This window comes from Vombatus ursinus, unplaced genomic scaffold (genome assembly GCF_900497805.2).
Source record: "Vombatus ursinus unplaced genomic scaffold, bare-nosed wombat genome assembly UNPS02009835.1, whole genome shotgun sequence".
NCBI classification, from domain to species: Eukaryota; Metazoa; Chordata; class Mammalia; order Diprotodontia; family Vombatidae; genus Vombatus; species Vombatus ursinus.
The window spans coordinates 25055651-25082031 of NW_020949613.1; the positions used below are offsets into that span (position 1 = coordinate 25055651).

The 26381-nt window shown below is 36.7% G+C and overlaps 1 protein-coding gene across 4 annotated transcripts in view; it reads left to right on the forward strand.

Annotated features, from left to right (window-relative positions):
* MYO6 (myosin VI) overlaps positions 1-26381 on the forward strand; it is a 236477-nt gene that overhangs the window by 145243 nt on the left and 64853 nt on the right. For all 4 annotated transcript variants that reach the window (XM_027852915.1, XM_027852916.1, XM_027852917.1 and 1 more), the window contains 6 exons: positions 590-670; positions 4742-4922; positions 10153-10297; positions 17573-17730; positions 21112-21203; positions 24052-24124. In XM_027852915.1, the coding sequence (XP_027708716.1) occupies positions 590-670; positions 4742-4922; positions 10153-10297; positions 17573-17730; positions 21112-21203; positions 24052-24124 (730 nt within the window). The remainder of the gene's footprint in view (positions 1-589; positions 671-4741; positions 4923-10152; positions 10298-17572; positions 17731-21111; positions 21204-24051; positions 24125-26381) is intronic.

Genomic DNA, 26381 nt, shown 5'->3' on the forward strand with positions numbered 1-26381 from the left:
CCCTCAGTGAATTTATGGTTTAGAAACCTCTAAGATAAATACTGTAAGTATTAATATTAAATTGTGTTTTAAATGTGCTCTCACTGAAGTTCTGAGAGAGGCTAAATAACCTGACCTCTTATTTTTCCCTTCTTGCTGGTTCTTTAAATTTTTTGGGGAAAAGTTTGCCAAAATGTGTTTCAAAATTCTCTTTTCTCTGAAAATAGATTAGAATTAATACTTTGTCATGAGTTTCACCTTGGAGAATAGATACAGTTCATAGATTATATTGGCACTTAAAATGTTATATTGACTATTCAATTTCAGAATTACTGTTTATCAAGTATAGGAAGTTTTTATCATAGTTTTTTATTTTTAGTGCTTCAGTGAATCAACTCTTTCTATTTATAGAGAGATATTGGCAGTTAGTTGTTTAGTTTCTGTGGAAAAAATAAATTGTTTATGTATTAGGGATGAATAAGTGACATACTGGATTAAAACTAAATGTTTTTTTAGCAAGATCAAATGGAAATATGTATAAATTGTTGGCAAAATTAAAATGAGATTTTTCTCTATCAATTTATAATATAAAAATATTTCTTTGTCATAGTATTTAAATCGAGGCTGCACTAGGTTCTTCGCTAATAAAGATACAGACAAACAGATTTTACAGAACCGCAAGAGTCCTGAGGTACAGTAAACTTATTTTTATTTTAAGTATTTTTAAAAATGCTTGCCAAGAAGTAATAATATGTTTACTCATTATTTTAGCCTAGTAGTTTGGCTGTGGTTTTAATATTATATTTGCTGATTTTTAAAGAACAGGGAATTAAACATTGCTGTAACATTATAGCACTTATTTCAGTATAAGCACTTATGTCAGACTTGGGGTATTCATGTAATTGGGCCTTACCAGACTTCTTTGTAAATTACTTGTTTTTTGTGAATTGCCCAAGATTATTTTCTAGTAACACATTACAAAACTTATTGTACTACTTTGTTAAATTATGGCTCCTTAAAACAGCAAAGGTATAGAATATGTACATATTGACTTTATTTGGTTTTCTACTTCAACAGTTTAATTACTTTTCTCAAAATACTTTTATGCGTATCTGATATTAATGTATAAAGAAGACAATACAATGAAATAATGGTATTAAATTGTTAGAACTTTTCATAAAAATCACATATCACTATGTTTTATAGGCAGGTCAATTAATCATTATGTCATCTTATACACTTGGGGAAATGTTGGTTTTAATAAAATTTTCACTTTAAAGTTCTGTTTTTAAAGCATTAACTGCTGAACTTAGGAAATTAAATACTATGGCCTTTTTAGGCCTAATGTGTAAGATACTTAAGTTATATAATGATTTAAAGTCATATCCATTCAAAGAGTTTAAATTCAGAAGGTTACAAACCCCTGAAAATCAAGATAAATGTTCATTTCCAATGTTTCTGTTAATTTAGATGGTGAAAGATTTATATTGAGTGCTTAATTGAATGTATCATTCTTGTAGATGATTTTTATAGATAAATTTTGAATATACTGACATTTATAAGTTAAAATATTTTTACTCACTTGATAATGGTGACTATGGTAAAAATAAAAAAGAAGGGAAGGGGAACACAATGTGTCCTACTCAGGTTACAAATAATTGTAATATCTATGTAATTTAAGGTAATTCATTTTGTATGATTACTTATATACTTTCTAAAGCAGTAGATATGGAAGGGAGAAAAAATATTTGCTAATTGGAAAAAAAATCAAAGTTTTTTTTAAAAAAGGAAGTCTGTAAACAGAAAAAAGTTGCTGTTTATATATATAAACATTGGCTAGGCAATGGGGTTAAGTGACTTACTCAGGGTCACACAGCTAGTAAGTGTTATGTGTCTGAGGCCGGATTTAAACCTAGGTCCTCCTGAATTTAGGACTGGTGCTCTATCCACTGCGCCACCTAGCTGTCCTTGTACTTCATTCTTGAGGAGGATCATGACATCAGCAAGGTGATGCCATGACTTGCAAAATTAGATTTAAGTGAGGGAGGGCTGTGCAAAGTCACCAGCCTCACTCTCTCCTCCTGAGCCATTGGAGTCCATTGCCAAGATACAGATCAGGACAACTGGAGATGGCTCCAGATGCACTGGGAGGCATTGGCCTTTTTAAGCTAAGGAGGCAATACACATTCAATGATTAAGGCTAGGTAAGAAATGAGGCAAAGAATGGCCTCTTTTACCTAGTTAGAAAAAAAAAAATCATTCAGGGAGGGGAAGACCCTCAGGTTTACATTAGCTCTGAGCAATCTGGGCCCAAAACAGTGACCAAGTTGGGGTTGGGCTGGGACCTATTGTTGGCCAGTCATTGAGAGCCAGAATGATTTGGGTTTAAGGCAGGAGTGGGGAACCTGTGGCCTCGAGACAGCCTGCTAAATCCTCAAGGTATGGCTTTGACTGAATCTAAACTTTACAGAACAAAACCTATATAAGGGGCCTATAAGTCAAAGGGTCACACTTGAGAACTTAGAGGACCACATGTTGCCTCAAGGCCATATGTTCCCCACCCCTGGTTTAAGGCATGGTCCTTAAGAAAGAAATGTAGCCTGTCAACCCCAAGATATCTTTCGAGGTTTCAGCAATCCTCAGGGAAGAGCACCAGCAGGTAAGGGTGTGGCCTCAGTCAAACTGAGACCTGGGAGAGACCTTAGCTTAAAAAGTCCAGTCTCCCACTGCATCTGGGGCCATCTGCAGTTGTCCTGATCTATATCTTGCTGCTGGATCCAGATGGCTCAGGAGGAGAGAGTGAAGTTGGTGACTTTGCACAGATCTGTCTGACTTAAATACGATTCACTTGGCAAGTCATAGCATCACTTTCCTGATGTCAGTGTCCTCTTCGAAACAGAAAATGAGAAACAAGATGTTAGAGGACTGGCTTTGGAGTCAGGGAAACAGGTTCAAGTCATACGTGTAACATGCATATGTTACATGTGAATGACCAAGGGCAAATCATTTGACCTAGTGTCCCAGGCAACTCTCCAAAGGGACTTTTCATACTGGGAGGTCATACTGATGAAATTACAGGTCTGGACAAATTTTTAAAAAATTATTTATTTGAATAGGAAATCGTAAAGAGCATAACTGGTTGTCATTAGTAATCTTTTATCCCCAAAGAGCCATATTTAGAACTTACCACTTTTATATAGAAGGTGTTTTCCTTGAGATAATAGAAATTCAGTTATTCCATTGCTCTGATCCTTAAATCAGGGTTAGAAATCTTAGTTCTGTGAATGGAAGAAGTAAATGGGATAGGAGTAGATAAAACATAGTTTTCACTATTTGAAGAGAAGAGAAAAATGTAATATTTCTAGTTCTTTAGTGAGCGTACTTTGTTTTTGTCTGTCCCTAATCTTGTTGATAATATGTTTGATTGCAAACATAGATGGATAATGGATTAATGTTTTAAAATTACCTTTTGTCTTTTCTTTATTATCAGGAAGATGAGGTGATCATTTTGAATAATTAGAAGATATAGTTTAATTCTCTTGGTGTTTCCTCAGTCTGTGTGAAGTGATTACTTTTTAGATGCATGCAGTTTTTAGTCTGCAGTCGTGATAATAGTGTTTTCATTTATATTTAATTTGAAGAACTTTTTTTATTAAAGCAAATACCATTTAATTTATAGCATTTCTCAGTTTACCTTAAAGACATAGTGATGTAATTTGTGCTTTCTATTAATTTTTCTGCATGAAATTGTTATTGTTGCTTCTTTCTGAGTTACACTCGCATTGTAATGTTATGTCTAGATGTTTTCCAGAAATCGTGAAGAAAAATTATTTTGTTTGAAGGTATTCTTCAAGACTTAGTTTCATGAGAGGCAAGACTAAATGATCTCTTCTGTTAATACATATAATAATATGTATTAACCATATATATTTTTAAAAGTGTAACTGTCAGGCCAGCCAGTATTTCCTATTAGACTATATTTAAGCTATTCACCAATGACATCTTAGCAGCAAAGTACTTTTTATACAGTAAGATTGAATAACTTATCTAATATCAACTTCTGGAAAATTCCCAGACATAGTTATTCTGTCTTCCTACATTCTGCGATTTTCATGCTATGCGCTTCCATGATCTTTGAAGGCATGGTTTCCAATTATTTGCTATTTCTTATATCATGGTACTGCTTTTAATCGACAGGCACATTTAGATGCAAATGTTTCCAAAAAGTGTTTCAGTAGATCCTTTTAGTAAGCATTATGTCCTCATCTACCACTTGAATAACAAACTGGAAAAAAAGGTATTAGTCCTCAAAATGTTTCAGGGTTTGAGAAGCTTTATCAGTCCTTTGCTTGCCTACCAGTGTCAGTGTTGACACCAGTGATAATGTATGTATAAAACCTAGAGGTAGAGGACTTGGTGGTAAAATTTTGATGCCACTTTACTTATAATAGCCTTTTTTTTTTTTGGTTTAATTTCTTTCACACTAATGTATGTGTTTGCTCCAGCTGAATCAATTAATGTTCTTGTTTTTTTACTTCCTCCTTGTCAAGTTTCCTAACATTACACTGCTTTTGGTTAAAAATGACGAATTAATTGGAAAACATTTTATTGAATTAATTTTTAAAAAAATCTTGGTAATTTAAAAATATTTAATTTTGCATGAATTTGCATTGCATTGCTTTATTTTAAACTGCTATTGTTATTATAATTTTAAAAATTTCAAAGTGAAATAATTGTTGTCCTTTTTTTTTTTTTTTGGTAGTACCGTAAAGCAGGTTCCTTGAAAGATCCTCTTTTAGATGACCATGGTGATTTCAATAGGATGTGCACAGCCATGAAAAAGATTGGTTTGGATGATGAAGAGAAACTTGATCTTTTCAGGGTCGTAGCTGGTGTCCTGCATCTTGGAAATATTGATTTTGAGGAAACTGGCAGCACTTCAGGTTATTAATTCAAATGATCTTTATTGCATATTTTAAGTCATAAGATGAATACTGTTGTATCAGCTGTTTTTAAGTCTAATAGCATATTATTGAAAATTTTAGTTGCTATACAGTGAAAACAAGACTGATAGAACAATGAAACTGGGAGTTCTAATTCATCCAAAAAAGCATTAGTATATAAAAGAATTGATAAAACAAACATACACAATTTATAGGCTTGATGTCTTGAAATTGTTTGTGATATTTTGGCACCTACAATCAAAACCTCATGGTATTTTTAGATGTATGTAGATGTCTGTGATATTTCTTTTATCAGTGAATTGAAAAGCACTTGAAGTGATCATAAGATACCCAACATGGGTAAAACTCAGTTCATGTAGTCGTGGAGTGTAGATGATCCTCTCCTGTAAGTTTCTTGGTAGCGTGTAATGCTACCTTTGATGCAGAATGGACGAATTATGTAGAAAACTTCCAAAGTCAATATTCATTTAGTCATCATAACATTTGGTTGCCATACCTTTACATATTTCACATAGATGAATTTCTATATCTGATTTCTGTTTTTTTCTCTTCCACTATCATTATTTCTTCTGTTCCTTTTGGATAAGATTCTCTTCCATAGCCATTTTGTAGTCAAAAGTCCCATCCTATAAAGTCTCAATAATAATTATGAGGTTAAATTTGCTTCCTAATGTATAGATTCATTCACTGCCTGGCTCATAGTATCCCTCTATACCCCAGTTTTTGTTATGATAAGTGATTTCAACATACTTATATATGTTCCCTCAGTCGAATGAATATATTAAAAAGTAAATATTAAATGCCCATTTTGTGCAAAGTTCTGTGAGAAACCCTAGGGCTGTAGATAGAAAAAATACAGTCCCTGCTCTAAAGGAGCTCACATTTTTATAAGGGGAGACAATACATATAGGGAGTTTCAGTTGTAAGAAAGGCTCAGTGGTCCTTAGGGTACAGATGATAAATGCATCTTCATTGTTAAAAGGATATCTATTTTTGAGCCATTTGACTATGTCAAAGACTTTGGTGGTGAGAACTTTTGTTTCCAGGTCTTTTATAACTTTGGCTGCTGAGAAGGCAGAACACTTGGAGAGACACTTGCTTGATTTCATTTTCACATGGGCTGTTCCTTTTTTTTTTTGGCTTTTTGGTGAGGCAATCAGGGTTAAGTGACTTGCCCAGGGTCACACAGCTAGTAAGTGTCAAGTGTCTGAGACCGGATTTGAACTCAGGTCCTCTTGATTCCAAGGCCAGAGCTCTATCCACTGTGCCACCTAGCTGCCGCAAAGGCTGTTCCCTTGGGTGATATCTTTAGGTGCTAGGCTAGAAGCAGGGCTGGTAGTTTGGGTGACTCGTGCTATTCCCAGAGCTCTTGAGTTTACTTCTCCATTGGTAGCAGTTGGTCAGCAATTAATGTTTATGTTGGGACTGTGAAGCTCTTTCTCCGTACAGGTTACTCCCCTAAAAGATGGCTTCAGGCATTACACTGAGCAGGGAGTAAGAGAGAGGGATGTGATGCTTTTTATTTCCAAGGCCTTTGGATGCAGGGTCTTGTCACCAGTTTCTAATCATCTCTGTGCAGTTGATTCCCAGATCTATGTGTCCAAGCCTAGTCTCCTAAGCTGATAGCCCCACATCACGAGCTGCCTATTAGACATTTTTTTTTTAGGCAATTGTGGTTAAGTGACTTGCCCATGATCACACAGCTAGTAAGTGTCAAGTGTTTGGTCTGAGGCTGGATTTGAACTCAGGTCCTCCTGACTTCAGGGTCAATGCTCTATCCACTGTGCCACCTAGCTGCCCCCTATTAGACATTTTTAATTGTATGTCCCATAGGCATCTCAAACTCAACTTCTAGTCCAATCTCCTCCTTTTATAGATGAAGAAACTAAGACCCAATTGGGTAAAGTGAGTTGACCAAGTTATATGGTAAATAACAGCAGAGTTGGGATTTGAAGGCAGGTCTTCTGATTCCAGCATCAATGTACTTTCAACTGATCCAAAGCTTCCTTCTTATCTCTTTGTTACTGTTGAACAAGAATATAGAATCCTTGATTTTTGTGGGTGTTAATTAATGACTTGTGATTTGGAGTTTGATAAGAGTGAAAAGACATAGAGTTCAGGGTAAGGAGAGTTAGGAGATAGGGGATATTTGGCTCAGCCTTAAATCTGATCTTTCTTACCTGACACTTAGTCTCTCTTTTCCACCCATATCCCTTAGACTTCTGGTAGGAAAACAAAGATTCTTGATGCCTCATAATTTTAAGTCCTAGTCTTCTTTTGGAAGAAGAAGAGTGCTGATTTTCAGAACATGTGTTCCCAGGGAATGTACTTTAATGGGAGCATGAGGTTCATTCTTAGCACTAGATACTTGTGTAGGAGTCCTAGATAATCTGCCTTCTTCCAGTGACTGATAAGGGAACATGGAAAACACTTTTTATGACCTTCCATCTCCTAAACAGTGTCATAGGAGATTGGGTTCTTTGGGGGAACCAATATCAACTCTTGCCTAGGGATGCTGGAAGGACAATGCTGGAAGAATTGGTGAGCCAAGAGTCATTTTATCTGTGACTGTTCATTGGGCTTCTCAGAGAGAAGGAAATTATCATCAATGAGATGCCTAAAATTTTCACTCACAGGAGATGATTTGCCAAAGGCCATATGACCCAGGGAGGAAATTTAATAAACTGGAAGCTGGCTGGACACCAACTCATGCTTATGATACTTGGGTATCTAATCCTGAGGCTGCATCAAAATAGTTTGAGACTTCTCTAGGGGAGCCTGCTTTCAGAGTTGACATCTAAGCAAATGTAGTTAATTGGGGCATAGATTTAGTGTCATCATAGATAATAGATTTAGAATGAAAGGGACCTATGAGGTCAACCTCCTCTTTTTACAGATGGGAAACTGAAACCCTGAGATAGTAAATGGTTTTTTGAAGATCGCAAGGTAGTGATAGTGATATCATCATTTGCTGCGTCTACTAATGTTTCTCAGTTTGCCTGCAAATATGCCCTTGTCCCCCCCATTCTCAAAAAATCCACACATGATGAATCCATTCCCACTAGCTGTTGTCCTATGATCTTCTTCCCTTTTGTGACTAACTCCTTGAGAAGGCCATCTATGATAACTGTTTCCATTTCCTTTCCTCTCACTTCTTAACTGTTTGCAGTCTGGCTTTTGATCTCACCATTCAACCAAAACTGTTCCCTACACAGTTACTAATGATCTCTTATATTGACAGTCCTTGTAATCTTTTCTTAGTTCTTATTCTTCTTGATCTCTCTGCAGCCTTTGACACTGTGAATCAGTCTCTTGGCACTTTCTTCTCTGTAGGTTTTCTTGGTACTGCTCTCTCTTAGTTTTCCTCCTATCTATCAGAACATTCTTTCTCTATCTTCTGTGCTGGATCTTCATTAACATCATGCCTGCTAACAATGAGTATCTCCTAAGGCTCTGTCCTTCTTTCCTTCTGTTTCCCTTGGTAAGCCTATCAACTCCTGTGGTTTCAATGACCATCCCTATAGATGACTCTTAGATTTACTTGTGCAGCTCTACTGATTTCCAACCATGTATTTCTGCTTTTTAGACATCTTTAATTGGTTGTCATGTAGACATCTTAAACTGAACATTCTGAAACTAAGCTCGTTATCTTTCCTGCCAAGCTCCCCTCATCTCTCCCACTTTTTCTTGACTTCCTTATTACTGTTTAGGATACCACCATCTCCCAGGCACCCAGGCTCGAAACCTAGATATTAGGGGCAGTGCTAACACCAGTATCCTGTTTATTCAGTTTTGATGTTGGGATGAAATGAGGCACTCACAAGTCATTGAGCAGTTAACAAAAAGAAGTTTACTTTACCTCAGCCTAACAGTGATATGCACCATGGCACTTAGTTTTTATAGACTCATTCTTCCTCCACTCTCCATCTCTATAGGGAAACATTAATCCTAACCTTGGGCAAGGTATGGTGACTTGTATGGTCTTCAGATATCCACCAAATCAGAGGGGCCCTGACTCCTTTTGGGTGGGGCTTTCTATGCCCATATGTAACCAAGAAGTTGTATCAAAGAAGGCAGGGGCTAATCAGGTCTCTTGGAGTGCTTTGTTGTCTTTAGAGAAAACTTATGCTTGTTGCAGGGAAACAGGAAAACGTATTCCTGTCATATGAGGTATTATCAATTCCCCTTTCTCATCCCTCATATCAAATATGTTGTCAATTTCTGTCAATTCTACCTTCAGAACATCTGTCTTATATGTCCTTTTTCTGACACTGCCAGCACTATGATGTTACCTGGACCATTGTAATAGCTTTCTGGTTGGTCTTTTTGCCTTAAGTATCACCTCATTCCATTCTCCATTTAGTTGCTGAAGTGATCTTCCTAATACAGTTTCAGTAGGTTGACTTGTATTTTATTTTATACATTTAAAGAAATTATTCTGAGAAGGGGACTATAGGCTTCACCACACTGCTAGAGGATTCCATGACATAAAAAAGAACCCTGATATAGAATATCAAGGGCAATAGTGGGGAAAAAAAAAAAAAAACAGGAATGAAGGGGTAATAGCACTTCAGACCTCAGATTAAAAAGCACTAATTATCATAGAATTTGCAACTAGTTAAAAAAATTAGTAGAATAGCCAAGGAAGAATCAGAAATAATTAGACTTAATAACCTAGTGTTTGGTAAACCATAAAACATGTACCTAGATATGACCTTTGTATTCGACAGGAATTACTAGGAAAATTGGAAAGCATTTAAGCATAAATTAGATTTAGATCTATGTCTTATAACATAATAGATGATGTTCATTACATGAAATTGAGAAGCTGTGACATGAAGAAAATTACCCTGATTAGAAGAGAATTGGCTAATTGGGAAACCCCTCAACTGATGTAGATCAGAAACCTCTGTGTAATTTATTGTCTTCACCCGAGGCACTGAGAAGCTAACCAACTTGACAGTGATCACGCGTTTATTTGTCAGAGATAGACTGCTGCTTGTGTGCTGGGCCTGTTTATCTTTACTTGGTACACTGCCTTGCATACAGTAGGTGGTTAAAGATGCTTCAGTTGAATTTGTCAGCTTTATAATTTTGCAGAGGGTCTGATTGATAACCATAATTAAAGGAACTTTAGAGAAATGGCTCCTAAAATTCATCATTCACTACAAATTAATCAGTAGTTTAAAAATGTGATATATTTGATTAGGTGGTTGTAACCTGAAGAACAAATCTACTCAGTCTTTGGAGTGTTGTGCTGAGTTGCTGGGTTTGGATCAAGATGATCTTCGAGTGAGTTTAACCACAAGAGTCATGCTTACAACAGCAGGGGGCACCAAAGGAACAGTTATAAAGTAAGTTAATTAAACCAGTACAAATATGCCAAAAAGTTTGTAGTGTAATTATTTTTTCCTCTGCAGATGTCTTCCTTTTTATAAACTGTTTACTTTCATTCTTTCTTTTACAGTTCTTCAAAACTGTGACAGACAATTCTTACACTTTTTTTTAAAGTTTCCCAAGATAAATGGTGACTTTCAGTTCCTTGAAGTCATTTAAAGTTTCAGAAAATATAGTTGAGCAGGACCTGGTGTAGTCTTCCAAGAACCCAGGGTCATTTTCCTAAGGCGCAAAAGTAGGAATTTAGTATAATAGTTGGTATCTTAAAGTGAATAAATAGAATAAGAAAGCTATTGGAGACATCATTCAAAGGTCTGGTTCAAAATAAACAGATAGCTTACATTTTTTAATGTAAACAATGTCAGATGAGGTGTCAGATGACTACAGTGGAAAATTTTCTTAAATAGCCTGCAAAAATGTGAACAAATTAAAAGTATGTATAAGATTCTAGGGGAAATATGTATGTGTATGTGTTGTGTATGAGACATACACACACACTTATTAGAGAGTTGGTTGTTTTTTACCATTTGTGAAAGCAGCCATTTATATCTAATATAACTTTGATTAATTATGGCACACACTACTTTGCACTTAAATCACAAAAAGCCTGGATCAGAGGTTTATTTTAAAAAGCAAAAATAAGTCCACTTCTAGGTTATGTCTGGGCTTCAGTATACATTCAGCCCATTCTCCTAGGAATAGATGAAATGGAATTAGGAGGAGAGGGTAGAAAGTAGAAGATGGCAAATGACAGAACCTTGAGGAATTCACATGTATAGGAAGTGGGAGAAGGAATCGGGACCCGAAGGAAAGTGAAAGGAGCAACTAGAAAGGTTCAGGAGAACTCAGAAAGTACAGTGTTATAGAAATCAAGAAAGTCCAGAAGAAAGATGTAATCTACAGTCAAATACTAGAGAGAGGTCAAAGAGAATGAGACCCAAGAAAGGCTGATGAAATTAGGAAGAGCATTGGCTTTGGAATCAGAAGACCTAGATTCAAATTCTGACTCTGATCCTTACTACCTTTGGTATCCTTGGGCAAGTACAATATAATACAATATAACAAAAATTTAAGCACTTATTATGTACCAGGCACAGTGGTAAGTACTGAGGATACAAATAAGGAAATGAAAAACAGTCTCTGCCCTCAAGGAGCTTTCAGTCTAATAGGGGAAGATGTAGAAAAAGAAGCTGAAAAGGGAGGGAATAGGAGAGTTGGGAGGAGTTTTTTTGTTTGTTTGTTTGTTTGTTTGTTTTTGTTTTTGCTCCACCCTCCAGTCCTCCAGTTAGAGGGGCAGAGGTAACTTAGGGTACTGAGGAGTTGTGAGTACCAAAGCTGAAGCAATCTCCTTGTCTATTTTCTTGGTGATAAGCCTATCTTTATAAGAGGGTGAGGAGAAGATAATGATGCCTTTGGAGGGAAATGAAGTCACTTAATTTCCCTGTGCCTCAGTGTTTTCATCTGTAAAATTATACTAGATAGCCTCTGAGGTCCCTTATACTTTTAATCTTTGATCTATGTTAATTGATGTGACTTTATAGAGATTTTATTATAATATTTGTAGAGGAAGTTAGATTGTAAGGGATTGAGGAATAAATAGTTGGTAAAGAAGTGGAGACAGGTGGTGTGGATTCCTTTTCCAAAAATTTTTGAATAAGAAGGAGAAAAGAGATAAGAATAAAAAATGAAGATAGGACCAAGGGCGTGGATGAAGGGGTTCAGTTTGGCAAGGAAAATGGTGTACCTCTTTCTTTGAGACTGGAACAAAGGTGAGTAATATAGGGGAAGACAAAGTGAAATTATTCAAAGGGTAACAGAAGAGAATTGAGGGACTGTACATCAGATAATTTTAATCTCACAACTGGAACTAGGATGGGGTGGCTGGAGCTTTGCTCAAGGAAAGGAAGGGTGTACTTTCTTCCTTCTGAGGAATACTCTGCCTAATCAGGATCTTCTGGCCTAGGAGACTGATTCTGATGTGCCGACTGGCCTGGGCACCTATGCCCTATGGGATGTCCAGAATCAGTGTGAAATCAGTGTTTCAAGGGTGGAGGGCAGGAGCAGGCAAGGGAATCAGTGGCATATTGCCCATCCCCTTCTCATAGTAAACTCACTCATAGCTCTCCTCAGTCCTTATCCTTTCACTTTAGTACCTTTTATTGTTAAAATAATCCCCTTTGCCCTAAATCTCTACCTCTCACTTTTCTTCCATTTTCATGCTCATGAAATCAGTCCTCCTAAAGACATCTCTTGGCACCCACTGTGACACAGGGCAAAGAGGAAGAATTGTCATACTCCTTGACCCCACTGCTACTTTCAGATCTTTCCTCTGTCATCATCACTTAGCAACTACATTTCTTCCTTTAAAGATGACCCCAGTCAGTCTATATCTTTGCTTCTGTTATCTGTAGACTTCCATGTCACTATTCCTTCACTAAGTCTAGCATATGAGTCATAGCCATTTTCTCTACTTCAACTCTTCACCTCCTTTGAACACACTGGCTTCCCAGTTTCTCAATTTACTCATATCCTCTGATCTTAGCTAGACCTCATTCAGTGTAACTCATTCATGAGTAGCAGCAGTTACACTTTAGACCCTCCCTACCATACTCAATTAAACTTGCTTAATTGTGATATTCATCCTTAGTTTCCTCATCTGTAAAATGAAGGAGTTAGTCTAGATTATTGCTGAGGTCTCTTGCATATCTAAAATGAATGATTTTATGGGTAGATTAGAGTGGAAATTGTTGGGAAGACTGCTTCTTCCTTTTGATTTCCTTATGTAAAAGCAAAGTAATTCTTGTTATCTTTAAGATCCAATAACTTCTTTAGGTGAATCTTTTAAGAAATTAAAATAGTTCAGTTGTGAATTTTATACCATTTCCTTTTTTTTCTTTTCTTTTCTGGTACTTATGAAGACTTGGTTTCCTTTGGATGACCCTGTGTCCCTGTACCCTTTATGGTTCAGTGAAGGGGAGTTGGAATACTTCTTATTCCCCATTGCTACTTCCAGATTCTTTTCTACTTCTGTCCCTTCTCCTTTGAGGGTAATGCAATCCAAATTTATCATGTAATCCAGATCCTCATGGCTGTTACCTACTGGCCTCTGTGATATTCTCCTTCCTTTCTTAGTGCATTGAGTGTCAGGCTCACAGCCTTCCTTTCTGCCACAACTCTTCTCATTTACTCACTTTGTTCAACTTTGAGGACCTAAGTCTTGTTCAGCCATACTCGGGGATGGTTGTACCCTTGATCTTATCATGTCCATGTTTGAGAAATCTGAAGTTGCTATGTTTGATCATGATATTTCATCTTTTAGATTCTCTTTATTCTTTACTCCTCCTAAATCTGCTTTCCATTCTCATCATGATTTCCAGTCCCTTAATCCTCCAGTACTGTACTGGGCTATCTTCTCTGTTTTGTCTATACTCTCCTCCTTTCCCAATCTCTATCTCTCAGTGAACTAGTTAAACTCTTTTCTTTAGTACTGAATCACTTATTCCTTTGTCCTGTCTTCAATCATACCTTGACAGAACCACCCTCCCTAGATTATTTCTACTATCTACCTTCTTTGATCCTACTCACATGATAGTAAATGGAAATGTAGGATATCATTAAATAGTGATGACTGTGGCTGCCACATTCGTGCTATTTAATTTCAACTGGGTCCTCACTGCAGCAAGCCAGTCCTTTCTTTCCTGCCTAATTTATTCATTATCTTACCACAGTATCCATTCCAGACCTTTTCATGTGATCCCTCCTCTTCAACCTTCTCAGCTGAGGACCGTGCCTAATACTTCACAGAAAAATAAATTGAGGCCATTTGTTTAGAACTTCCTTTTCATATTATATCCTTTTGACCTCAACCCTCCTATTTCTTCCCTCATTCTGGCCTTTGATGAAGAGGCAGCCCTTTTGTTTTTCAAGGCCAGTAACTGTATATGTAACCTCATCTTCTTCTTTCCCGTCTTCTCCAGTACATTGCCTTAACCCTTAGGTCCATTCCCTCTCTCATCTTCAATCTATCCCTATTTACTCATTTGTTTTCTACTTTCTATACACAGGCTTAAGCCTCTGTTTTAAGAAGTCATTTACTAGATTTTCTCCTGAATGCTATTTATTATTCTTAATAGCTTTCTTCTTTTCAGCTTACTTTGGGAAAACAATTTATTTTATTTTATTTTATTTTTGCTTTTTGGTGAGGCAATCAGGGTTAAATGACTTGCCCAGGGTCACACAGCTAGTAAAGTGTCAAGTATCTGAAACCAAATTTGAACTCAGGTCCTCCTGACTCCAAGGCCGGAGCTCTAGCCACTGCACCACCTAGCTGCTCCGAGAAAGCAATTTAAACTTAATCCCTCCACTTCTTCTTAGTATATACAAAACACAAAACTTTTCTCCAAAACCCTCCCTTCTTCTAAACTCTCATTGAGGGTACTACCATCTTCCATTCACCGAGGCTTGCAATCTTGGTTTCATCCTTAACTCCTTTCTTGTACTCTGCGTATTCAATCAAGTCTTATAGTTTCTACCTTCACAAAATCTCATGTATACATTCTTTTCTCTCCACTCAGACACCCTCCCCTCATGGTGATGAATGATTGTGATAGCTTTTTGGTAGGTCCTCTTGCTTGAAGTTTCTCTTTACTCTTTCCACTCAGCTGCTAACGTGATTTTTCTAAAACACAGATCTGACTATATGATAACCTTACTCAGTAAATTTCAGTGGCTCCATATTAATCCTTAGCATCAAATATAAAATCCTCTCTTTGACATTTAAAACTCTTTACAACCTGGCTCCTTCCTGTCTTTCTAGTTTTCTTTTTATTCCACTTTATGTACTTTATGATTCACCAAAACCTGTCTTACTGTTTCTTACTCTATTTTAAATCATCTGGATTCCTACTTTGGTATCACTTTATAGAAACTGTTATCTCTTGTTATCAGTGATCTCTTTAATTGCTAAATCTAATGACTTTTTCTAAGTCCTCATTCTTCTTGACTCTAGCATTTGCTAGTGTTAATTACCTTCTCCTCTTGGATACTGTCTTCTCTCTGGATTTTTCATGACTCTCCTCTCTCTTTATTTTTCCCTACCCATGTGACTAGCTCTTTCTCAGTTTTGTATGCTGAATCTTCATCCTTGTTTCCATGAGAACCCCCCAGATTCTGTTCCAGGCCCTCTTTTTTTTTCTTACTATACTCTCTCACTTGGTGATCTCATCAGCTCCTGTGAACTCATTTATCATTTGGATTGTTTAAGGATCAAATGAGAGAACGTATGTAAATTGCTTTTCAAACCTTAAAGTATTATATACATATATAGATGATGATGATTCCCAGATGGACTTATCCAACTCTAATCTTCCTTCTGAACTGCAGTCCTGAATTACCAGTTGCTTATTACACATTTCAAGTTTTGTGACCTGTAGGTACCGCAAATACAACCTGTCCAAAACAGGACTCATTCCTTTCTCTCTCAGACCTCCCCATCTTCAGAACGTCCCCCCTGCCATCGAATGCCTCATCCTTCTTCTAGTCACCCAGATTCACATTCAGGATAGCTTCCTTAACCCTCACTCTCACATATCCCATATATCCAGTTGTTCTTCACATCTTGTGATTTCTTTCTCTGCAACATACCTGGCATGTCTTCTTTCCAGTCACACAGACACCACCCTAGTTCAGGCCCTCATCATTTTGCCTGGAATATTTCAGTAGCCATCTAATTCATCTTCCTGCCTAAAGTTTCTCCTTACTGTAATGCAGTACAGCCACTAAAATGAATTTCTTAAACTGCAGGTCTAACAAGGCTACTCCTACATTCAGTAACTACATTGGCACTTTATTACCTCAAGGATTAAATACAAACTACTCTGTCTAACATTCAAAATTCTTCACAACCTGGGCCCTTCCTATCTTTCTCATTTTTTTATACATTACTTCCCTACATACACTCTCCAGTCTGGCCATACTCTTCTTGCTTGCTTTTGCTTACATGTAATGCTTCATTTCCTCTTTCTGGGCCTTTGTGCTGACTCTTCTATGTGCCTAAAATGTTCCTTTTCCTTATCTCTGTCTCTTGGTATCCCTGGCTTCCTTTAAAGTAGCTCAAACACCACCTCCTGCCAGCTGTCTTTTCTGGTTCTTCCTGCTGTAGTGTTCTACTTCTTGTATTGTTTCTCTATCACTTTATACCCTGTGGTTGTTAGTACAAAAGCAGCAATCATTTTTTTGGTGTTTTTTTAAGTTGTTGTTCCAAATACTGATTAAGTGCTGCAGTGTTAGATGACCATATGTCCCATAAAATGATATTTCTTGTTTCATTTGAGAGTACTAAAAAACATTCTGACTTTTTTTTTTGTCTCTCCATGGAGTATCTCTAAATAATTTATACATTTAGCCACAACATTTTTCTTCTGATTTTTTTTAGAGTGAGAATATTAAGATTGATATCATTCAGTTCCTCCACTAGTATGATAACTTGTTGGTTATATATATTTATTTATATATGCGTTGTCTTCCCTGTAACAATGAAATCTCTTTTGAGGGCAAGGACAGTTGCATTTTTATTTTTCCATCTTCATCATTTAGTACAGTTCTTGTTACGTAGTAGACATTTAATAAATACTTATTGATGAAGTGATTGGCTTTTTAAAAAGAAGCTCACATTTATCATAACAGCAGCCAAGTTAAAGTTTATAGATGTTTAAAAATTGTAATTCTTACCACCCTCTTCCCCCTTTTGTGCTGCTTTGTCCCTGCCACTGAAGAAGGGAAAGGGGGCTGCTCAGGACTGAGGGCCATTTTGTTTTTGTCTTTGTTTCATGGGTTACCCTGGCTAAGGGATGCATCACCAGGTGGCCAGCCTACCTTATTTAGTGCTTTACTTTCCTTAGATAGTGCTGAAGTGGTCCTTGGAAAGCAGAGTAGGTCTGTTGCTAGATGCCATACTTGAAACCTTTCTGGCAGGATAGAACGTCCCAGAGTGTGTGCTCTGTTGGCACAACTCTTGAGAATCCACGGTTACTTCAACACCCCACGGAAATGTTGAAATGAGACCTTGTGGGAGAATTGTATGATGGAGCTATACAAAAGTATAATTGATGCTGGCTTAATGATGCTGTGCCTTTTTAATTGACTTAACTGTGCGTTTTATCCAAAGGCTGTAATATTGTATGCCTCGAATTATTTTTATGAAATGTTTGAATATTTTTGTATTTGTTTTGTAGAGTACCCCTGAAGGTGGAGCAAGCCAACAACGCACGTGATGCTTTGGCAAAAACTGTCTATAGTCATCTTTTTGATCATGTGGTGAACAGAGTAAACCAGTGTTTTCCTTTTGAAACATCATCATTTTTTATTGGAGTGCTAGATATCGCTGGTTTTGGTAAGTTTGATATACTTTTATATTTTCTTAAGTTTCCCATGCCTTCTCTGGCATGCTGTCACTATGTACCTTAGAGGTTAAGCTGTTAAGTTCTCCTGTTCCTTGAAGAATACTCCTGAGTGATTCTTGGGATCAACAAAAGATCATCCGGGAGAATCAGCAGTGAAGGTAACTTCACCATCTCTTCTTCTTACCATTGACACCAATAAAATTGGCTCTATCTTTCTGCGACTCTCTGCTGCCCTCCCTTTCACCTGTGCCCTCTGAGAACCATCCTCCTTCATGGTGGAGGGGAAAAATGTGGAATTTCGTCAGAGAACTTGAGCTTAAATCCATGTTTTGCCATTGGTGCTAATCTGTGTGACTTTACCTCTTTGGGCCTCAAGGGTTTCAACTACATAATTTTTAAGGTCCTTTCTAGCTTTGTATTTATGACCCTGTCAACTTTGATCTCTTACTTTCAACTTCTTTTCGTCACTTGGTGCTCACTGAAGCCTAGATTTCTCCTGAAGATAACTCTTGGCACTCCCTCCAAAGCCTTCTCTTGTACTCCTTGGCACACTAGGCTGGGAGGAGGAGCATGGATATTTGTTTTTCACTGCTGTTTTCATATCCGCCTGCTGAATGATTCAGCTACTTTAAAGTTGACTCCATTTTATTCAGATCCTTGTTCCATTATACGCCACTAGCAGCCTTAATGTTTTTTCAACTCCTCTCTTCTTTTTTAACATCCTGTGCTCTCTTTTTCTCAGCCTTCTCACATTCCATAATCTGAATGATTATTTTTATCTCTTCCCTTGCTCCCTCTTCTCCTACCTCCCACACCCCATTCCTCATAAGTCTGGCTGAATTTGCCCCATTACTGTAGTTCTTAGTCATGACTCTGCTTATTTATTATATAATTTTCTTAATGTGATATTTTCTTATTTATACATATCTGCATTTTTACTTTATGGACCAAATAATAAGCAGATGGTACACAGATGAAAGATTCAAAAGACTGGTTTTTGTCTTTACTTATTTCAGTGACTTAATTATATCTAGAACCTGATGTTCAATGTACATCTTAAACTCATTATGTCCAAAACTGAACTCATTTTCTTTCCCCCTAAATCTTTCTTCCCTCCTAAGTTCTCTATTACTGTAGAGGGCAAAACATCCTTTTTGTCCTTCAGGCTTGGAACCTAGGTGTCATCCTCAACTCCTCACTCTCTCATTTCCCCTATTTGGTTTGTTGCTAAGGCCTGTCGATATATCCGCCTTCTCTCCTCTGACAGTGGCACCGTTCTAGGGCAGACTCTCATCACATTATACCTGGATTATTACAGTACCCTGCTGATGAGTCTGCCTGACTTAAGTTTCTCTCCATTCCAATCCATCCTTTATTCAGCCACCAAAATAAATTTGCTAAAGCACAGGGACCATGCTGATCCCCCCCTCCTCAATAAACTCTAGTAGCTCCCTACTCCCTCTGGGATCAAATACAAAATCTTCTCATAGTTCTCTCATAACAAAGTCCCTCATAACCTTGACTTCTTCTAACTTTCCAGTCTTCATACACTTTACTCCTTGACATGTACTCTTTGATCCAGCCTTTTTGTGGTCCCATGAACAAGAAACTACATCTCTTGATTCCAGACAGTTTCTCTGGCTATCCCCATGCTTGGAATGATCTCCTGTCTCACCCCTAACTCCTGGCTTCTCTGGCTTCCTTTAAATCTAGCTAAAATCTCATCTTCCACAGGAGCCCTTTCTTAGACCCTCTTAACTCTAGTGCTGTTTGTCTGTTAATTAGTTCCTATTTATTCTGTACATCACTAATTTGAACATATTTGTTCATATTTTGTATCTCCAGCACTTAGCACAGTGACTGAAACATAGTAGGCATTTAATAGATATTTCTTATCTATGTTGTTTGAAAACATCCTGGTATCGAATGTGCATCTATAGCTCTCTTCTCATTGTATTCAGAGTCAATCAGAGTGAGTCAATCAACATTAATTAAGCCTACTATGTTCCTTGCACTGTGCTAAGTGCCAGGTATACAAAGAAAGGCATAAGACAGTAGCTGTGTGGCATGATGATGTCCTGTGGCTAAACTAAGGAGGTTGGAGTTTCAGAATTGGTTTCATCATGCAGAATGATGAGTTCCTGGAAATCATGATATCCCTGAAAGCAGCCAGCTGGGAAACGATGAGCTGAATTCCTTGGGTAACCTCCATAAATGGTGGAGGATCTGGGAGGAGCTTCCAGATATCCATTCCCTACCTTCTACAGTCAGAGGGAGGAAGGAGCCCCATATGCAAGAGCATAGAGGCAGGTGAACCAGTTTGAGGCTATTAAAATAGTCCAGGAGATGAGGAGGACTAAGAAGATGTTGGCTATGTGAATGGAAAGAAGGGGAAAGATGTGAGGTGTATATAGATATACATATGGATATAGACTTGATAAGACTATAGCTAACTGGATATGAAGAATGGAGGAGAGTGAGGAATCATTGTTATGGGAGTGGTAATCTATATTAAATAAAGTACTGTAATACTAATTGTAGTTGAATACATTTTGTGCTGTTTTATTGTATGGTGCATGACACTGCTTCTCTGCAGTAGTTGATAGTCAGACATTTATTAAGTGCCTCCAGTGTACCAGGCACTGTGCTAAATATTGGGGATACAAAGAAAGGCAAAAGACAGTCCTTGCACTCAAGGGGCTCACAATCTAATTGGGGAGGACCACACATAAAATGAAGCTGAAAAGCTAGGGGGAGGATAAAAAGGAGAGGGTATTCTGGAGGTATAAGGAAGTCCAGAAGAGTGGGAAATGAAAAGATGGCTGCTCTGAGTACCCTCCTTAAATGTAGGATCTGGGAGGAGCTCTTCACTGTCCATCCTGTATCCTCTCCAGTTAGAGGGAGAGGGAGAGAGCTGGCAGCAGGGTCAGGAACCTGAGATAAGAGTTTCAGGGTTGATGTGATCTTGCAATGTAATGAGATTCTGATGAAGTCCTGAGTAGCACAGCCAGGTGGGAAATGACGCAGCTCACCAATTATATTTGGCTTTTGTGTTTTTCTGTGAAAAGTAGTTTTTTTTTTCCCGTGCTATGATGAATAAGGTCTCTATACAATACAGCTATTTCTAAAGGATGTCTGTTTCAGAAATTTAAAGTAGCATATCTTTTTCTAACCAGTTCATGTTTAATAGAATTAAAGTCTGAGAATGAATGTTATCATTGTAGTATAGAACAGTGAATGTTATTTACAACTGTTGATTTTTGTCTAATCTGGATTTAAGTCTTTGCTGCAATTAAAACTTATTTTAAGAAAAATTTATGTTACTGATCTGATAAAGATTATTCATTATAGTTTTTTATTTTCTCTTTCAGAGTACTTTGAACACAACAGTTTTGAACAATTTTGCATCAACTATTGCAATGAAAAGCTACAACAGTTTTTCAATGAAAGAATTTTGAAGGAGGTAATTTATAACATGCCTGTTGGTTGTTATAATATAGATTTTTAGAGGACAAAAGTAAAAGTGGTTTTGGTTTGTTTGGTTTGCTAAACATTGTACTATTGAATTTCATGTAATTTCTCCATATATTTTCCTTGAACATGTTACCTCTGTTTCCTTTTTAGACCCTTTAAAAATATGTGTATTCTTTGTGTTTTTATATTCTTCTAACAGTGATTTATAATATATATTTGAAATTTAGTAAAGTATTCAAGTGGTATAACTTTTCCTACAAAACCCATTGGGTAGAAAAATTTCTCAATATTTAGATCCTTCACTATTTCATTACTTAAGTGGATTTAGGATCGTCAGTGTAGATATCTTTTCAAGTGTTGTAGGTTGCAACCTATTCATGCTTTCTTATCCTTTTGTATTCTTGTCCATGTGCTACTATGAATCCTCCATAAAGAATCTACACAAAGTCCTGACAGTCACCTTCTGAATTTTTTTTTTTAACATTACACGGGTAACATTGTAGTGCTTGGGCTATCTTTTTGTTATGCTTTGTTTTTGATACATGACTAACTCACTTTATTTTCCAAATATAAATACCCTCATCTGCTTGACTTCTTTTCTGTATTTGACACTTGACCACCCTATACACTCCTTGGTCCCACCTACCCTTCTCTGTTATTCACATGTGATATTCCGTGGACTGTCTCTCTGCCTTTTCAATGACTGTCCCTCATGCCTGGAATGAACTTCCTCTTCATCTCCACGTTACAGAATCCCCCTCATCTTTGAAGAGGCAACTCAAACATCATCTTATACACAAAGTCTTTCGTCTAAGTACTAGTGTCTTCCCTAACTACCTTGTATGTAACTACTTTGTATTTTTTTCATAATCTATGTACACATACATGTCTGTGTTTGTATGGTGTCTCCCTTAATAGAATATAACCGCCTTCAGAGTGGGGATTTTCTTATTCATTAGATTTGTGTCCACTGTATCTAGCATAATGTCTGACATATAGTAGATACCTAATAAATAATTATTGATCACTTGAGATTCTGGTTTCAATTTTAGTAACAATGTCAGTATTGATGTAATTCTGTCTCTTCAGTCCTGTATCAGTGTTGGTAGTCATTGGACAAAGTTCTACATTTAGATAAGCAACTTCTAAATTATTATTTATACATAGTCTTTTTTTGGGGGGGGGGCTAGGGAATGGGGTTAAATTACTTGCCTAGGGTCACACAGCTAGTAAGTGACAAGTGTCTGAGGCCAGATTTGAACTCAGGTCCTCCTGACTCCAGGGTCGTGCTCCATCCACTGCGCCACCTAGCTGCCCCTATATATAGTCTGAAGATGGTATGATTTTCAGCATCATCTTCCTCCTCCTGTCAGTCAGTCACTATTCTCATACAAGTGGGCCTACACAGGACTAAGAACTTGTTTGTAATTTCTCTTCTTTCACAGGATGACAGGAGTCTAAAAATTCATAACCTAGTGATTAATCTGCTCCTGATAAGTGTTCTTAGCACCTACCTAGGCTGATACTTCACTGGAACAGTCTTTTGCAGAGACTTTAAGTATTTGACAAATACTAGAGTATATGTACATTCTTGGCCTAAGAACAGGTCATACTTGCTTCTGTCATGAAACTTTCCCTTACTTAAAAAAGAAACACACCTTCAATTGAGAAAAAGGCTTAGTTTGTTTACATTTTCACCTAATAGCTTATAAATGACATATACATACAAATGTAATTATAACTGGTATTTATGTAGTGTTCTAAAGTTTGTAAAGCATTTTACAGATAGTATCTCGTTTTATCCTAACAACAGTCCTGGGAGATGGGTGTTATTATCATTCCATTTCACAAATGATGAAATTGAGGCAGACAAAGGTTAAGTAATTTGCCCAATGTCAGATAGCTAGTATATGTCTGAGTCACATTTGAATTCAGGACTTCCTGACTCTAGGACCAGCACTATCCACTATGCCACCTTACTGTATATATTTGTATATGTGTGTGCTTGTATATATAAACACATATGCATACAGACATTTTATACACACACACACACCCCCATTTGTGTTTATGTATATATGCACATATACCCTCACTCACACGTTCATGTGTATATAGTCATCCAGTGTATGTTATAATCTGTATACAGGAAAATGTCCACTTTACTGATATGTATGCCATATGAGCAGATACAAGGATCAGATCTGCCCCTGCCTAAATTTAGGGAGATATTCAGGTTTGTTAAAAGACTTAATTAGTTCATTTGAGATAAGCAAAATTAAGACATTTAGTCTAAAATGGAAATAAATTTTCTTTTTTGAATGACATCAAGGGGTAGTAAGTCTATAAAATAGGTGCAACTGTATCTTGTGGGCTTATAAGTACTTTCCAGAGAGTTTGCTTTGTTTATTTTGTTTATCATAAGTTCTTAGTTACTTGATTTTACGTGACTGATAATGTATAAATGTGCACATGGACTTGATTCTGTGTATATGATTCATATACTTGATTTGTGTGAGGGCTACTCCTTGTCCTAGGAGAATGCTTGGTCATGTACTCTCTAAGAGCAAGGACTTTCTCTTTTCGCTGTTCAGTGGTACATTCTTCCAGTAAGCTCTTTGAAAAGTGAATTTTTTCATTTATTGTATTTGTATCTTAGCATCTAACATACCTAGTACAGAGTAAGTTCCTAATAAATATTTGTTGATTAATCTCCTCTGTTACTGAGTATAATATAAATACTCAGTAATTGTTAATTATACTGCAACTATAAAACACTGAAGCAATTTCATACCTCAGGAGATATCCATATCTATAATTGTTTCATTTTTATTTAGGAGCAAGAACTCTATCAAAAAGAAGGCTTAGGAGTCAATGAAGTACACTATGTGGATAATCAGGACTGTATTGGTATGTCTTATTTGACTATATTTTTGAAAAATATGGCAGGTTATGATTAGTTTTCTTTAGAATGGATTTTAATACTTTGTCTTGCTATTTTTCCAATCTGTGGCTATTGAACACTTTAGCTAGTGGAAATAAAGATGTGATTAGTTATTGAGAAAAGCCTCATTTTTTAAATACTGCTTCTTGAAAGGAATTCTTTCAACTCAACCCTCTGGTTTTGGTTTAAAGTTTTCTAAAGGCTTTTTTAATCCTGTTTAGTGCTTCTGAATTTTTGTGTGGCTAGTATGTTAAAACAAAATTAGGAACTTTAGAATAAATACTGTCAATACATTTAAGTAAATTAAACCTAATAATGAAAGTAGCAGTATGAAGTCAGAATAATTTTTGATCTGTTGAACATTTTTGGGGGGGATTGGATTGAGTAACATATCTATTTCCATTTCTATAATTGTATGTAACAATGGGACCAGTTTTCTTTTGCATGTCATAGCACATGGACTTCCCAAAGAGACCAAAGGAAGGATTTATCTTTGGGACTAATGTGCCTTTCTCTGACTGAGAATGTAACTACAGTTGTGACCAGGAAACTTGTGTTTGTTAGAACATTGTGCGTAAAAGTGAATAGTTGTTGCCTGTGAGTCATTCTCTGCTATCAGCATCTGCTACTATCCTTATTACCTAATCAACATCCATTCTTACTGCTCACTACATACATTAAGAGAAAGTCCCTTTGTAAATTTGGCCTCCCAGTCTCCAGACCACTGGTGAGAACTAGGTAGGGTACAATAATTTTGTGTATAGCACTTTCAAAACACTTGGCATTTTTGCACTGAAACTTGTTTATTCCCTTTTTATTCCCTTTCTTGGACTCTGTCCTTTATTCCTAAAGATCTTGTCTCCTCTTTCATGTCTCTTCCTATCATAATGCTTCCGAACTTTTAAGGTCCAACTTAAATTCCACTTCTAACCTATGGAACATGCCCCAGTCAGAAATAATATCATCCCCCTTTGAACTCTTGTGACACTTATTTTCTTTACCTCTTATGTGGTACTTTTCAGATACTACCTTGTATTGTAGTTATTTCTGAGCATGGCTATTCCTCCAGCTAGATTTAAAGGTTCTAGAAGAGTGATGAACTTAGGTTTTGTACACCTTAACACAGTGTTTTACACATAGGAGGTGCTCAGTAAATATTTTCATTTCACCTAATGAACGAATTAAAATCTTTTCAGCTTATTTTTTTATCATGAGAAACATATGGACTTAGTCATAGTATTGTACATTTAGAGCTGGAAGGAGCCATTTAGTCCAGTACTTTGATTTTACAGTTGAGAATACTGAGGCACAGAAAAATTAAGTGATTTTTCTAGAGATAGGTAATTAAGTGACAAGCAAGGATTTGAGCTCAGGTTCTTTGATTTTCAGCATTTTTATATGTACTCCCTCCAAAACAAACTCTGAGAGTAGACAGGATATGGATTATTATTCACACTTTTTGCATAAGGAAATTAAGGCATAGGAAGTTTGTAATTTGCCTAAAATCATTCCTTACAAATTTAATCAAAAGGTCTTTAAACTGAAAATAAAGGAAGGCTGAGATAACTTACTACATATACCTGCCAAGCAATGGAAAAGCTACTGTGTAGGAAGAATAACAATAAAGACACCTAGAAATTCACTAGTGAGAAAACACAAGAAAAAAAGCTAGGAGTGTAAACCATGACTTCTGATATTTGTAAATAAATGAGTAATAAGCAAAATGAACTAGAACTCTTAACACAGAAAGACAAATTTGGTTTACCCAGTTTTCAATGACACTAGTAGGATAGGACTTCTTGGTGGAATGAGGCTCTAGAAAAGTATATATCTTGTTCAAAAGGTTAAATAAAAGGGAGAGAATAGCATTGAATATTAAGAAAATATACTCCATTCAGGAAAGCTCAGTAGAGGGCATTTGGGTGAAGGTGAATGGAAGAAGAAACAAAAACATTATTATTTTTGGAGTACACTACAGACCATATGGATAGAAAGAGCAAATAGATTACAAGACATGCGTGAAGACATGATAAAACAGTAACGGAGGAACTTATTTTATCTGGTCATCTACCAGAGATCTCGCTCTGCCCAAAGTAGAGGAACTGATGATTTCTTGATTTGCCTTGCTTTAATGATAACTTTATCCTTCAAAAAATGGAGGAACAAGTAGGACAAATTCTTACCCTAGACCTGATTCTCACCAATGAGGAAAATTTGTCTGTT